The 16,276-nt window shown below is 32.3% G+C and overlaps 1 protein-coding gene across 1 annotated transcript; it reads left to right on the top strand.

The window, feature by feature from the left end:
- The first annotated feature begins 764 nt into the window (after positions 1 to 764).
- Positions 765 to 16,065, top strand: LOC149743261 (sortilin-like). The gene is made up of 18 exons (XM_089875876.1): positions 765 to 1,035; positions 1,462 to 1,601; positions 2,059 to 2,146; positions 3,044 to 3,195; positions 3,920 to 4,077; positions 4,683 to 4,810; positions 6,231 to 6,378; positions 6,745 to 6,854; positions 8,784 to 8,927; positions 9,365 to 9,476; positions 11,058 to 11,223; positions 11,750 to 11,937; positions 12,188 to 12,380; positions 12,849 to 12,963; positions 13,639 to 13,725; positions 13,914 to 14,074; positions 14,312 to 14,489; positions 14,708 to 16,065. Exons 1-18 carry the CDS (start codon positions 814 to 816, stop codon positions 14,723 to 14,725), a joined length of 2,508 nt encoding a protein of 835 aa, XP_089732002.1. The 5' UTR covers positions 765 to 813; the 3' UTR covers positions 14,726 to 16,065.
- Positions 16,066 to 16,276: the final 211 nt, after the last annotated feature.

Raw genomic sequence — 16,276 nt, 5'->3', positions numbered from 1 at the left:
CATATGAATACCAGAGCCTTTGATGAATACCAGAGCCATAGAAATACCGAGTAGTCCAACCCATTGTTACGTAAAACACAAATTGAACGGCAATTTGGGTCCAAAATAACACAGTAGGTATAGGGAAAATGTAGGTTTTTCGGTAAATTACAGAAAAACTTGGGCCTTAAAACAAATTTAAAGGTTGAAAAATGTAAAAAACATTTGTTATTTGTTTTCTGTGTCAAAAAAGTCAAAAATTAGAATTAGAAGCGGTTGATTTGCGACATTTTAGTCATTTAATGCGGCTAAATTTACACATATTTTCTAAAAAATGTTTGGTAATGTAAATAGAAGCTGTTTTACACCTTCACACAATAGGAAAACACAAACAAAACTTAACAAGTTCGTTTAAACCCATTGTCAAAGTCACCACTTTTGCTCTATTTTGGACACACATAGACGGCAGTTGGACTACTCGGTGTTTATATGACTCTGATGAATACCGATGACTACCAATGACTAGGATCGTGCTCTTTTGTTTGAGCCGTGCTTTCTTGTTTAACTAATGACGTAACAAACTGATGACTATAGACCAGAATCATAGAAACATTAGATTTTATATTATAGAGTTTGCTGATGAATATGTTTGTAAAGTGATTAGTGTCCATGAATTTTTGGTTTAAAATGTTTCACGATACTCACTATATAATTGTGTTTTCCTGACGAAAATTAACTGGGAAAATGCGCAAAAAGTTTACATTGTAATGTTATTTTGTTAACGAATGAACTTTATGATATTTCTAGTTTTTCTGTACTAGTCTATAGTTCACCATGTTAGGTTTAAGATTATCGTTAATTTTAATAACGTTATTGCCATCTTTGGCAAAATCAACGCAAAATTTGGTTTATGAGTTTGAAAAATCTCACTCAATAAATAAAAGAAGTTTAGAAGAAGAAGATCAGACTTCATCTTTGCATAAGAGAGATACAACCCCAAGCACCTGTGTACCACCCGCGGATTTTGTAAACAAGCTTACACCCGGTCGTACTCAGGTCTGTATGTGTGTTTATGCTGAAATATTTTGAACAATAAATTGTGCAAGCAAATTTGCTCACTTTCGCATAATGTGTCATTTCTGTTTTGTAGTGAAATATGGTCACCTTGTTTATTTAACTTATGGGAATTCTGTACCCTTTCGACCCGTCGAGTCAGCACTTAGTTTGGAAAAGGAACTGTCATTAGGTTTTATTGCAAATTTACTGATTTATAAGATAATTTTTAAGAAAAAAATCAAGTTATATGTAAAAAAAAACCTCAACAAATAAACTTGAAAAAAATTCCAAGGACGAAATTATGTATTTTAACAGTTTCACCCCAGTTTGTTTTATAAACTGAAAAATCCTGACACCTATGTAAGAATGTAACTATGTTCAATATTAAGGTCCCTGTTTCAATTTGTCATCACAAATTTATCACAGCACAAATTCACGCAAGATACAAATCCTTCAATTTCCCTGACGTGGTCTGGTAGTGATGGAGTTATTCTCGGTCTAACTACAATGACCAGCATGTTTGTATCTCAAGCTTCAAAACTTTACAGAAGCCATGATCGTGGAAAGTAAGTTTATTACTTTTAAGTTGTGCGACTTGTGCCAATTTATATGAACTATATATATTCAGTTGCTGCAACCACGCTTATTTCCTTCCAATTAAAAGTAAACATATTTAACACTTTCTGTTTTGTCGCTATATCCTGTCATTTTGTTTAAAATATTTTTAAATTTTCGCTACCATAATCAAAGAGACAAATAAAATTAATATTATATATATATTTATGAAAACAATAATACCAAAGGTCATGTCATTGTGAACTAGTTATCTTAAAATGTTAAAGCTTAATTAATTTAATTGATTATTGTGTACAGTAATATGTATACCCTATTTAGAACAACGTAGGCATATCTTACCCCATGGAATATAATTTATGTCACTGCCATTTTATGTAAATTTATGTTTTAGGAACACTTTTAGCTACTATCTCCACTTTACATCTCTTTAGTACAACTTTATTTTAGAACTTTTGAAGACATATCCTCTCGAATTGACCATGGTTACATACGCAAATCTGGTGGTATGCAAGTCAACCCAACTGATACAAACATGGTGGGACTTTGTTTTGTTTTAAATTTAATTTTCCCGAATACTGAATGATAACATGGTACGATGGTAGGGTGGGGAAAGATGGGACATATTTTCGTTCTATATTCTTGTGCCATTTGATAGTGAACAAAGAACATTCAAAGAACTACAAAACCATAGCGATTCGCACAGACGGTTGTTCATTGTTTAAAACGCAATCAGGATATTTGTATAACAGTGCTATAGGTGCCCTATCTTCCTCCACTCGACTATATAAAATATTCAGTGAATCAGAGTATTATGCTTGTTACTTATTAATAGATTGTTTGAGTTTTATAATCTTTGTGTAAACATTCTGTAAAAATTAGACTTATCTTGTGTTTTAGGTAATTTAAAGAGTTGTGTGTTGCACTAAATAATGTACAGCTTCTAACTTTTAACATAATTTAACTCTAAATGCTAGAACCTAAACTATAGGCCCAGGCCGCCCACCTAATAATTAATATTTAAGGTTTATTTAGCAATAAATTTATATTAATAAACCAATATTATATGTATTAGGGCTTAGGCTATATATTATACTAATAAAAATGTGGTTCTAGTTTCTAACATTAGAAGTTTTATGTGTTCATGGGCAAGACACTTAACGGCTTCAACCCAGTGGTCACTAATGGGTTGTCCAAATTATTAGCCATTCATAAATAATCCCTATAAAACAATCACCCACAAAGTAACATACATGATTACATGGTAACTTGTAAATTGACACAAGGTGTACTAACACCCTTTTATAAGGAGTAAGGACCGTTGCTTTTTTAGCCATTGGAGGATAAGCAAGTTACATTTGTCATAGTAATGCATTACCCAACGCCAACACCAACATAGTGTTTAATTAGTTACGCCATCACTTTTCCTTTCCAGGTGATTTTGTTTGGATACGACCCTCCGTTTTCCACCTCCCGACACACTACTATATACACAACCAATGATGCGGGCTTGACATTCAGTAAAATTCTTCTTCCCTTTAAAATTGATGTTTCTTCAATTAAGTTTAATGCACATAATAAACACAGGTAAGTAAACCTTAAACTGTGTTGTGTTTATCCTAATATTTGTTGCCAGGATTTATTTTTAGCATTTTAAATGGCTTTGTTAATTGTTGTGGATGTGTATTGAATTAACTGTGTTGGATTGTAAAAATGAAATTTGAAGTCAGTGTTTTTGTTGTGTAAAGGGATCTATTTACTTTATAAATGGACTAATACATCCAAACTTGATTTAATTACTTTATAAATATAAAAATGTCAAAAACCAGAATTTGCCAACCGATGTATTAAAATCATCTTTATTTAACACTAATTAGGCAAGCCGCTGTTTTTGATTTTAACGCTTTAAAAAGATGTTTATTCATAATTCTTAATCTAAACCCAAAGTAAGCTTTTTGATTCTTTTACAATTTACATAAATGTCTCAAACTCTCAAGTTGCACATGACTCACAAAGTCTCATGATTGAAGCGTCATATTTTACAGCTGTGACCTCACCATGCTTTAAATTTATATATTTATATATATATATATAATATATGTACCTGTTAAACAGGATGTGTTTAGAATTCTTTTTTTTTAATGTCTAGAGTTTAGGTTTAATTATTTTGTTTTGTTCCAAGTTTATTTTTAGAATATGTTATCAATACAAAAGATGTTTAGATTTTAAATGTTTAGACATTTTTCTGGACGTTTTTGTTCCCATTTGTTTAGATTTTTTGTTCCTTTTTAAAAAAACATTTTGTCCTCAGACTGCTTGCCCAATCTGTAAACCATGGTGAATTATGGTTGTCTTCGGACTTTGGAAGCTCGTGGAAATTAGTTCAAAGTTACGTTCAAACTATATCCTGGGACCCAACTGATGGCGATTATTTTTACTTCACTTATGACCCAAGTCAATCTATGTCTAGTAAGTTCCAATCATAAGCAGGGTTTCTATGCTATGTAGAAGTTGTTATTAGTTGTCCAAATGCATTATTTTAATAGGTTTTTTTTGTTTTGCTAACATAGTTTTGGTTTTGTGAAGGGAAGGGTTTTAATCCACCAAAAATTTAGCAGAACAGCACTGTTATGTATTCACAATTTTTAACTCTTTAATAATAATAAGTACGAAATGGTATTGATGTGCATAACGCAGTTACACCCATATAGCTGTCAAGAGAAACTCATTGATTTATGTACTTTTATGAATGTAGTATATATATATATATATATTTTTTTTTCCCTTTTTGTATAGACACCTCAAAACTAAGTTGTTAAAATATATTTTGACACTTTTGTTTTAAAGTTTAAGGTGACATGCATACCTTTCATAGGTATCAAACATATTTATGCAGGATTCGGTATATACCCTGATAATAAACCAAATAAAAGCTAACATTGATAATCTTCATGCTTTCGCCAGCATAAACTTTCATCTTTTAAAACTTATGAGAACTTTTTCAAAAATTATGCACCAATGAAGACAATGATACCCATGCACCCTTAACATTACGCCCATTATGTTGTCCACAGAGAACAGTATCACCAATGAGCTGTACAGGGAAAATGCAATCACCGAAGTATCAGTACGTTTAGCACAAGATGTTCATAGCTTTGCTGTACAAGACACTTTCCTCTTTCTATCTGTGCAATTTCAAGGGGTGAGTCCCAACTCTTAATATATATATATATATATATATATAATTACTAATTTTTTTGTTCAGATCCTTTTTTTATGTATTAAATTAAACAAAAGCAAATTTGATAGTGTTTAGGGTTAAACTTCATTGGATTTTTTTAATAGAATTGGTATGTAGTAGGGTAGGGAAAGACAGAACACCTTTAGCTCATAATATCCAAATATCTTGGTCGTGTTTTACACAACAAACAACAGTTTATGATGGGCGTTAGGATACCGTTTTATAATTCTTTTAATGTTTTTTGTTTACTACCAAATGGAACGAGAAAATAGAATGAATAGCTGTCTCATCTTACCTCAACCTACTATATATATTCTTAATCTTTAACTTTATTACCCTTTTCTTGTCCTATGTAACAAATACAGCCAAATATAACCCTAATGAAGGTAACCTGAATAGAACGTTAAAATGTTTTATCTAATTGCCTGTTTTAACAGTTTGGTGTAATGTAAAACTAGTTTCTTAAACAATACCAAACTTACGAATAATTATTGCCACTAAAGGAGTATTAAAAGTTAGGAAAGTTTGTATACAGTATTTCAAGTACAGTGTTACTACACAACAGTACAGTTAAACTGAATATACCAACTTGGTTGCGCAATATATCACGTGGCATTGAATAGAAACAATGGAGTATGCTTTTTAACAATAACGATTGTGACGCTAGATGACAACAATAGTAATATGGGGTACCAGAAATATTTACAATGTTTGTTTAGGTTCTTATTCTTAAATAATTTTCCATAAAAGCTGTATCAGACTTTAGCATCATTAAATTGTTGAATTTTTTAAAACATTATTGTTAAAAAAGTTAATTTAACCAGAATTTCGGTGAGGTTTTTTAAAAGTTTTCCATACACTATCAGATTTAATCAACATAAATGGTTTTTGATGAATGTTGCCAAAAAATATTAAATACTTAAATTAAGCAGTAAATTCGAATGTTCTTGGTTTTTAGAAAAATGACAACAATAGTAACGTAAGCAACTACTGCCAATTTTTCGAAAGCAACTACTGCCAATACATTATTGTTAAAAAAGTTAATTTAACCAGAATTTCGTTGAGGTTTTTTAAAAGTTTTCCATACACTGTATCAGATTTAATCAACATAAATGGTTTTTGATGAATGTTGCTAAAAAAATATTAAATAGTTAAATTAAGCAGTAAATTTGAATGTTCTTGGTTTTTAGAAAAATGACAACAATAGTACGGTAAAGAAACAGAATTGTTTACAACAATACAACAATATTAAGTTCCTAAAGAATTTTCTATAAGAACTGTATCCTACCTAAACAACATAAAATATAATTGTTAAACATTGTAAAAAATATTATCAAAATAGTGAAATTTAGCAGTAAATTTGAATATTCTTAATTTCTAGAAAAACGGCAGTCGTGTAATGCATGTGTCAAAAAACCACGGCGATTCATGGGATGCTGCACAACTTCCACTTATTAACCGAAAGCAATTCTATTCCCTCCTTGACATGAGTGAAGATATGGTGTTTATTCATGTGGATGTAGAGGGTGGTAAGTGCTTTGCAGGGGCCTATACAAGGGGGGGGGGGGTCATGAGGGCCAAACCCCCTTTGAATATTTTTTTTTAAATATTAAAAAAACTTTTCTTTTGTAATTTTTTTTTTGTAATTTTAGAACCCCTTCTCTTAAAAAATAGTAAAGAAGTCATAATGTTGTAGTTTAAAACCAATCTTACGCGTTTCCATTATGTTCGTTAATATTTACGTCAGTCAGGGTATGTTTTTTTCAAGCACGTTACGTTTTATACCAGTCTGTTTTCTCAGCAAAAACTTATGAAGTCCCCTTTTTTAAATTCCTGGATAAGCCCCTGGACAGCTTTGTGTTTAAAATTGAACTGACTTTACGAACTCTTAACAGACACTGGTTTTGGAACCATATATACTTCTGATGAGCGGGGAATTATATTTTCAAAGTCACTTTCAAATCATCTTTACCCAAACAATAAAGGAATCACGGATTTTTACAAGGTGAAAAATTAAGCATCTTGTTACATATATAACATGATAGAAATTGTACCAAAGAGGTATTTATATTAGAATATATACATATATATATATATATTTGGTATTAGTTTATTAACATTTTTTTTTTTGTTAAAATATTAAAAGGAATTCCAAGTTAATTGCATTTTGATTGGTTTGTTCTTTCTAATGTATAGGCTTTGTTCAATCTAGATCAAATACCTTTGATTAAAACATTCTTTGGTGGGTAGTTGGGTAGATTAAGTTGGGTAGACACTCTTTTTCGGGGAGATTAAAACACTCTTTGTAGTACTACACGATACAAGACATTTTTTAATACAAATATACCTCATATTATACTGGTGTTGTTTTAAAATATCACTTCATGTTCAGTATTTAATATGGCACCTTTTTATTTAATTATTTATAACCATAATATATGGATGAGGTTACGGCACAGGTGCTTAAAAATGAACACCTTTATACACTAACATGAAACAGCCTGTGATACACAATCGTTATATTACAATCAATCAATTGAATATTAATAGTACAATGTGCTACTTGGTTCAATGGTCTTAGCAATTTCCTGGTGTCAGGCTTATTTTACATGCTGTATCATAAAGTCAATTATACAAATATAGTAAGGTGGGGGAAGACGGGGCACATTATTTTATAATATCAAAATATCCATATAGAGTTTTAAACAATTAACAATGGTGTATGGGAGTCGTGAGAGTACCATTTATAATTTTTTGAATTTGGTTGTTTACTACCAAATGAGACAAGAAAAAAAAATAGATTGTAAAGTGGTCCCATCTTCCCACACTACTATATAAATATATCAAACTGGAATAATTTCTTTGTAGCTTCTATTACAGTGTGTACAACTTTTGTGTGTGCCTAATTTTAGTAATTGGGCAATGTAAAAAGTACCAAAAGAAGGCCTTTTTTTTAATTTGCTGGAGTCCTAACCTAGAAGGCTGCAATAAGTGAAAAAACACAATCCTGCAGTCGCACACACTGTTAGGCAACTAATCCTGTTGGCAGAAATCAGCATATTAAATATTTCCTATTCGAATCTTTTATAAAACATGTAAACATGTGTGGCTGACAGGAAACAGCTAACACCATTGAATTAAGTAGTACATTGTACTTTTGATATTTAACTGATCATAACACCAGCTGATAATATTTTATAGTTATGTAACTGAGACATGCCAACATGTATAATCTACTAATGTTAGCATCAGTTTCTTAAAATAAAATCGGTAAAAATAAACAGTAAAAAAGCAGTAGTATTTGTTTCTTTAAAAAAATCAGTAAATAAATATTTTGAAATAGATTAAAAATTCAGTTTATCTAGATCAAAACGTATTATTTATTTTATGCCTATGTGTCTTTGGCACTGTGGTGTATTAATCATGTTATAATATTGAACTTTTATGAAATATTTATATATGTATGTATTTTTTTCATCCAATTTGATATACAACATCTCGACAGCAGATTTTTCTAGTTTAAAAACTAATCTAGCACACACACTAGAAATATCTACTTTGTTATTTAGTTTGTAGGTAAAACTGCACAGCTCTGACCTAAATCACATTATAATCACTACTCACCAGTATAACTGATACCTTATAAGCAGTGGCGCAGCCAGAAAAAAGTAAGGGGAGGGAGGGTTTAATCAAAAAAATTTCCAAACAATTTTTTTTTTTTAATTATTTTTAATTTTTTTGGGGGGGTTTATAAGGGGGGGAGGGGTCGCGACCCGCTAACTCCCACTGGCTGTGCCACTGCTTATGAGTTTATGTGTATCTATATTATTTGCATAGGTTATCCTAACATTCATGGCCATGCATCTTAGGCACCCATGACCTCACGGTGTCCTCACCCATATAAAAATTAAAATTGTGATTTTTGAACTCTCAGGTTTTATCCCTGCCTGGTGTGTATATCACGTCCCAACTAAGTGAGGATAAAACCGTTCATTCCTTAATTACATTCGATAAAGGAGGAACTTGGAACACACTTACAGCACCTACGGGTAGCAAATGTGCAGCAACAGAAAAGGCTGTAAGTGGGATTTGTCAATGTTAAATAACTTGGATTATTTGTTTGCAATAGGTTGTACCTTTTACCCTATTCAAATATATATATAGGCTTAATCAGCATTGCCTTGATATTAGCTTTTTTAAACTAATTTTTTTTACCCAAATTTTTTTAAACCGAATAAAGTTAAAAATTTGTGTTTTTATACACAAATTTAAATGATCAACCAAATACCTGTTTTTAACTTTCATACTCATCACTAAATGGTAAAAATGTATGTTTAACAAAATTCAAGTGTTTATACACATGTTTACATGTTTAACAAAATTTCTGTTTTTATGCCCTTAAATGGTCTGTGGACCACTGTTAACATGAGTTTAGCCACCAATACAACAGGTTAAGTTTTATCACTTCTCAAGCTATCATCCACTTTTAACTAATATGACTCTATACATCTACAGTGCAATCTTCAACTCCATAATTACTTCAGCGCTTCAAAACATGTTGCTCTACCTGCCTTACCACTCTCCAGCAAGAACACCGTTGGATTAATTATTGCCCATGGAAACATAGGTTGGTACTTTGCGCATTTTACTTTTTATGCTTACAATACAATATTCAGAATCAGGGGCGCAACCAGGGGGCAGAAAGTGCTAAGACGCACACACACGCGTTGCATTTAATATTACATTCCTTCGCCTGAAATTGAAACAATTTTTCATTCAATTGTTACGTCACTTGTCCTATTGTAACGTTACTATTAATTATGACGTTTCATAATATAACAATCTGGAGGAATGTGCTAACTGCCCAACCAACCACGAGATCGAAACATCGTGTATAAGCGTCACATTTTTACGCTCTGCGCCGGCGTAGGAAATAAAGGAAGACGCATGTGGTAGCATACATTTAACACTTAACAAACGAAGCAATCGTTGTGAATTTATTCTCGTGAAAGGTGACGTAATGAAACTCTGGTTCTCGTGCGGTGCCAACGAACCATGTTTTTTGGCTTCTGTCCAAGCTCGGCTGGGAAGATACTTTGTAATACTATATTGCAATTTGTGTTGGTTCCAATTTACTGGTAGCGTCGCTTATATTTGCACCAATTAAAATTCATAATAATCGCGGTTTATCTGCATTTAAACCAGTGGTTACCAAACCTTATTTACTCGCGTACCACTTTTTGGTTCAAGCAGCATTCTCAAACCACCTACACACTAAACTACTGAAGGCTCGTGAACAACTCATTTTAAATAGTGAAATTAGAAACCGCGGGCACACCTATTTTTTTTTCGGGCATTCGCAACACAAACTTGGCACTGCCTTTCTCAAAGTTGCGTGAAAATAAAAGTAATTTGCCTATTAAACAGGGCAACAGGCGCGGTAATAAACAACCTAAACATGTTCCAGAAGTAGCAATGCTGTATATTTACGATGTTTTCCTCAGCCAAGCAGCATAATTATTACGAAACAGTAGGAATTCACACGTGGATTCATCGCGTCATGACAGCGATTGTTTGACCTGGGAATTGATTACGTTATAATAGCAATTCACACGTTGATTATTTGCGTCATAATAGCGATTGTTCCCTTGATTATTTAGCCTGCAGGTGCTTGAAAACAGGTTGAATATTTGCCTTTTCACGAATGCGCATAAGTAAAGATAGGCTTGCAAAAATACTTTGTACACGCATAAAGCAACGCCTAAGTTTAAAAAGTTAGGATCACCGGTGTAGGAAATATAGCATGGAATGTCACGCTCTACGTAATTTATGTAAATTAAAATAATGCTTACGAAAATCACTAAAAGATCATTTGCGATCGTTTGGTGTGAACCTAACAAGGTGCTCGCGTACCACCTGGGAGGCCTTCGCGTACCATAGTTTGGGAAGCACCACGGCCTACTAGAGATATATCTCTAAGTAAATATGACAGCCCCGTTTTGAACGCGCTGGTTGCGCCACTGTTCAGAATGTATAGTTTGGTGGGGGAACATGGGACACCTTTTCGTTCTATTTTATTGTCTCATAGAAAACAAAGAAAATTTAAAGATTTATAAAAACGTATCTTAACTATTGGCGGTTCATATTTTTATTTTTTAGTAAATGTTAACTCATTTAAAAAAAAAATTACTAATATTTTTTTCTACAGGTGATGGTTTAAATTTCAACCCACCCAAAGTTTATGTGAGTGACGATGGTGGTTACTCGTGGTCACAACCTCCGCAACTTGATGGACCTCATTACTATGGGATAGGGGATAGAGGGGGTCTGTTGTGGGCCATCCCATCACAATCTACACCAACGAATATTATAAAGTAAGTAGTGAATACCTGGCTGAAATGTGGTGGGTCGTTTAGAATATACCATGGTTTATCTGGAAATAACACTCGTTATAACACAGGTGTTCTGTTTCATACATTTCGCGCTAGCTTTTAAATATGACGTATGAAACTTTTTTGTTTGGATTAGACATTAGGACATGAATAGGTGATTATATCATCGTATTAAGTGGGTGTTTAGGGTACTTGACTCAAGGCTACTGTGTTCAAAGCTTGCTGCTGCCAGCCGCATATATCCGTTTGGGCAAGACACTTAAAACAAGTAATAGCGGTCGTGCAAATTGTAGAAAATGTGGTAAACAACAACCACGCACAAATGTTTCAAACTTTATAATCTAACGGCATTGGCATATAGTGTATAATGATACCGTGCATGGTGTGCAGTCTAATGACACACAATATACGTAACATTTATGTTGAATAAAAATTAGTTGCCATTTGTCACAAATCATTCAAATACAAGTGTTAACAACAAAACAACAAAAATAACTTATTTTCCCAGGTTCTCATTAGATGAAGGCCAATGTTGGCATTCATTTAATTTTTCTGACACCCCGATTCAAATAACCGGGGTTTCCCCCGAACAAGGAGAGAAAACGACGGACCTAACAATATGGGGTTGGGATAGAAATGGAGACGGAATGTGGATGGTTGTAACTGTGGATTTCAAAGCTGTTATGGGATCTCAATGTGAGTTTTTGCTGCTAATTTATATTTCTTCAAGTATTTCTTATCAAAACTAAACTTAAATTTTAGGCATATCAGTCAAAAATTTAAAATATATATATATTTAATGGGGTGGGGAAGATCGGATGCATTTCCTTTTTCTCATCCAATTTGGTAGTAAATAAAAAACATTCAAAAAAATATAAAACCGTATCTTCACTGTTATTTTCCAGTTTCAAATAAACTACTATTTTAATATTAAATATCCCACCAGGTACTAGAGATGATTACATGAAGTGGATTGCCCATGAAACCAACACGCTTGCCAGCCTTAATGATAATTGTTTGCTTGGGTCAAAACAATCTTTTATTCGAAGGAAAAAAGGAACCATTTGTACGAACAGTAACGCTCTGCAAGCGATTCCAACCCATGAGACGTGCTCATGTCGTAATTTGGACTATTTATGGTAAATAGAATGTTGAGAATTTAGAATAAGTTTTGTAAATGCGAGGTCTATGCAGTAGCACCCCAGGTGTTGGGTAATGGAACAATTCTGGCCTAAATCTTAGGACCCATGGAAGGCCACACCTGGTATCTCACCCACATAGAATAGAATATGTTAGCGTTTGGTGGGACTATCTAACCTTGACTGAGCTGTCAAGGAAAGATCTTCAATTCATTACCATTAAAGCCCTTGTCGCCTACCTTAGACGAACATTAGTAATATTTTAATACAAAAGACAATTTCATACAAAAAAATTGTATTGAAAATGAAAATATATTTTTGAAAAAATAGCATAGAAAAAAGATTTTCGTATTGGACCCTCTAACCAAATCAAATGTCCTATCATTTTTTGCTTGTAGTCTAAGTAGCAGGATTGTAGAAAGATAGCGTAACACTAAAAGTGGTTCAATTGCATTATTCTTACCCCAGTGATTATGGCTACACACGAAGTACTGATGGTCGAACATGTGTACGCGATACATCGGCTTCGAACACAAACATGGATGTTTGTATTGAAGGAACGGAAGAAGTCATTCTGACAAAGGTGAATTTTGAACAGTTTAGTGATTTAGGTCAACCTGCAGCCTGCAAACCAGCTGCATATTTTTTATCATCTGAACTTCATATTTCTGCAAGGAGATAAGCCCTTTTATTGTTATAAAGTTGGAGGCAAAAATAAACTGTTATTGGTCCATGAAAGTCTATTTAGACGCTTGCATTGTAACTAGGGTACAAAGTTGAATGCTTGTTATAAATACTGTTGAGCTTATGTGTCCTTGAGCAAGACACTTAACAGACATTGCTCCAACCCAGTGGTCACTAATGAGTTGTTTAAATTGTCAGCCATAATAGATAAATAAAAGAAGTCAGCCATATAGTGGTAAATAGACGCTCATGTGTTTTCCTGTCACGGGATAAATAAGTTAAATGCATTCACTTGTTCATACTTTTATATTCAAAAATTTTTTAAATTTTTTGAACTTGTTTTAAAAGTCTATTTGACTGAATATGACATAAAGGGAAAACCAACATTTAGATTTAGTATTATGATATTTAAATCTATATGGATAAGGTGAAGGTCCTACAGCAAGGCACTTCAGGGAATCTGGGATTTAGGCCATAGTGGCACATTATGTCTGAGCATTATCATTTTATGGTTTATTATTTACCTGTTTATTATCGTCTTTTTTTGTGTAATATATTGGGTGTTTTTTTACAGGGTTATCGTAAAATACCAGGTGATAAATGCCAAGGTGGATTCAATCCAAATCACCAAGTTGAATCTCTGAAGAAAAGTTGCGCAAGAGTAAGTTTTATTATGTCATATTCGAATGTTTTTGTTGCTAAATATCATTAAAAAAATTGTTTTGTAAGAATTTTTAGCTAAACCATTTTCTTTTAAAAAAATTTTTCTCTAAAAATTTTTTTGTGAGGGGAATTTTTTTTCAAATTTTTTTAAATCTGGAATATAAACGAGAAAATTGTTCTTTGCAGACTGAAGAAGTGAAAGATGACTTTGGAGTGGATAAAGATCTTTTCGTTAATTACGTTAAACCTCACTCTAATCCTCACACTGGTTGGATCATATTTCTCGTCATTGTGGTTCTCGCACTAGGAGGCGCTCTCGTGTATCTCGTTTATAAGAAACGAAGCCTGTGAGTAATTTTTGGCGATAAAAATAAAAAATTTAAAAATTGAATCACATTTTTACTAATAGTAAAATTTTTGTTATTCAGAGTTTTTGTCAGAATTTTATTAGAGTTTTCAATTCTTTGTATTTTTGAAAGTTAAATTAAATTTTTACTAATACTTAAATTTTTGTCAGTTTATTCCAAAAAAATTTTATTTTTAAATTTTATTAGAATTTTCATTAAAAAAAATATTTTTTTTAGTTTAATGAAAGTTCGATATCGACCAATCACACAAGAGGTTCCCGATGACTCAGCAAACACACGATTAGTTGGCACGGCAACTATCATGGATGATGATGAGGCAGTTTTGGTTGAAATGCCAAATGGCGGACCTCCAAAAAATGGCGCCATTATTTCTTACCATGACGATTCAGATGAGGTAAAGTTGTTTCTGTTTTTTTATTGTTTTTTTTTATTGGTGACTTTTTTGTTTTTTACCATTTTTTTGTTTTTGTTATTCAAAATTTTGTTCAAAATTGCTTAGCGTATAGATTTTGGAGCAATGTTTTTTATTTATATTTTTCAATAATTTCAAAACAGACAAAAAAAACTTAAATTTCGAAAAATTACTGAAAAATTTCAAATGCTTTTCTTCAGGATCTTCTTGTAACGTGACACCGCCATTATTCGGAATATTTGAACAAACTATGCACAGATCGCCATCTCTACTTCGCAGTGAGTGGATTACTTTTACCCACATTAATATTTACATGGAGATTTAAGTCGCAAATGTTGTATATCAATCTAATGTATATGGGACACCTTTAACACACAATATCCAAATATCCTGATCGTGTTTTAAACATTTAACAACGATCTACGGAGTCGTGGGGATATAGTTTTATCATTCTATGAATGTTCTTTATTTACTACCAAATGGGATGACAAAATAGAATGAAAAGGTGTCCCATCTTACCCCACCCCCTATACGAAAGTTGTATTGTTGTAACATGGGTTTTATATGTGGTCATACATGGTGCAAAAGATTGTTCATTATTTCTTCCACTTACAAATTACCAAACATGTACTTTCCACCCTGTTCGATTTTTATTTTAAAATGCACAAAAATGTGAATGCTTCATTTTGACGTTATTTATTTTTTTTAAGAAGTTGTTAGTACGTTCCAATCTCAAGGCCATATATCCTGATTTTTATGTTTTTTTCAAATCTATGTTTTTCAAATTTAAAGATAGTAAGTCTATTTGATCTTGTGGTAAAGCACTGCAATGATTTATAAAAAATATTGTTATTATAAAATATCCAAATTTTCATTCAGTACTACAGTAATAATCGTGGTGTAAATTTTGCACGAAATGTACATTTATCTAAAATTTAATTCTATTTTGAGGTTGTAACTAAAGTGCGCATTACGAATATATATGTACTTGGTATTAGTAGGTAATGAGTTCTAAGGTTAATTAATAATTAACTCTTTACCAAATAAGAAATTATATTAAAACAAGGAAATTATAGTACTGTGGGGAAAGATGGGACACTTTACCACAATATCCAAATATCCTGATCGTGTTTTAAACAATTAACAACGGTCTATAGAAGTTGTTAGGATAGGGTTTTAGAATTCTTTGAATGTTCTTTGTTTACTACCAAATGAAACGAGAAAATAGTACAAAAAGGTGTCCCATCTTTCCCCACCCTACTATATCATTAAATAAAGAGGCACTTGTAGAAAACTGGTGCAATTTGTATTCAATCCACTGTTGGTATAATATTAACACATCAAGAACAATAATGGCAAAAGGAAAGTTAGTTTTTGACTTGTTAGTTTGGCCTCATGGGAGCCATACTAGTCTCAAGCAGATGTGTATAAAGTCTAATCTAAAATTTTCTCATGGTCTTAAAATGTAATCTGTGTGTTTTATTTGTGCCTTAGATTTGCATGCGATACTTATTATGGTTATTCGTATTCGAGAATACAACGTATTGTTCCAACAAAAGGTTTGTTACGCGTCTCTGTCTTTTTCATGTATGTTTACAGGTATTAGTTGCTGCAAGAAATCAACTTTACTTAAACAAGAAGATAATATCATTTATTTTAAAAATGTATTCAGTTAGTTAAAAAGTTTTCTCACAGTATTTTGCAAAGCGTTTTGTGTTTGAGACACAAATAAAGTTTAGTTTTATCGCATAGTCTAAAAGTTATTAGGA

This window comes from Ciona robusta, chromosome 1 (genome assembly GCF_009617815.1).
Source record: "Ciona robusta chromosome 1, ASM961781v2".
Classification (NCBI taxonomy): Eukaryota; Metazoa; Chordata; class Ascidiacea; order Phlebobranchia; family Cionidae; genus Ciona; species Ciona robusta.
Note: the sequence above shows the minus strand (reverse complement) of the source record. Positions and strands in the feature narration are given on the sequence as shown.

What these genes read in the sequence shown, in the direction of transcription:
- LOC149743261 (XM_089875876.1), top strand. Translation starts at nt 814, where the DNA reads ATGTTAGGTTTAAGATTATCGTTAATTTTAATAACGTTATTGCCATCT. An exon ending in GAATCACGGATTTTTACAAG is followed by an intron (nt 6,855 to 8,783) that starts GTGAAAAATTAA and finishes TTGAACTCTCAG; the next exon opens with GTTTTATCCCTGCCTGGTGT. An exon ending in AGCTGTTATGGGATCTCAAT is followed by an intron (nt 11,938 to 12,187) that starts GTGAGTTTTTGC and finishes ATATCCCACCAG; the next exon opens with GTACTAGAGATGATTACATG.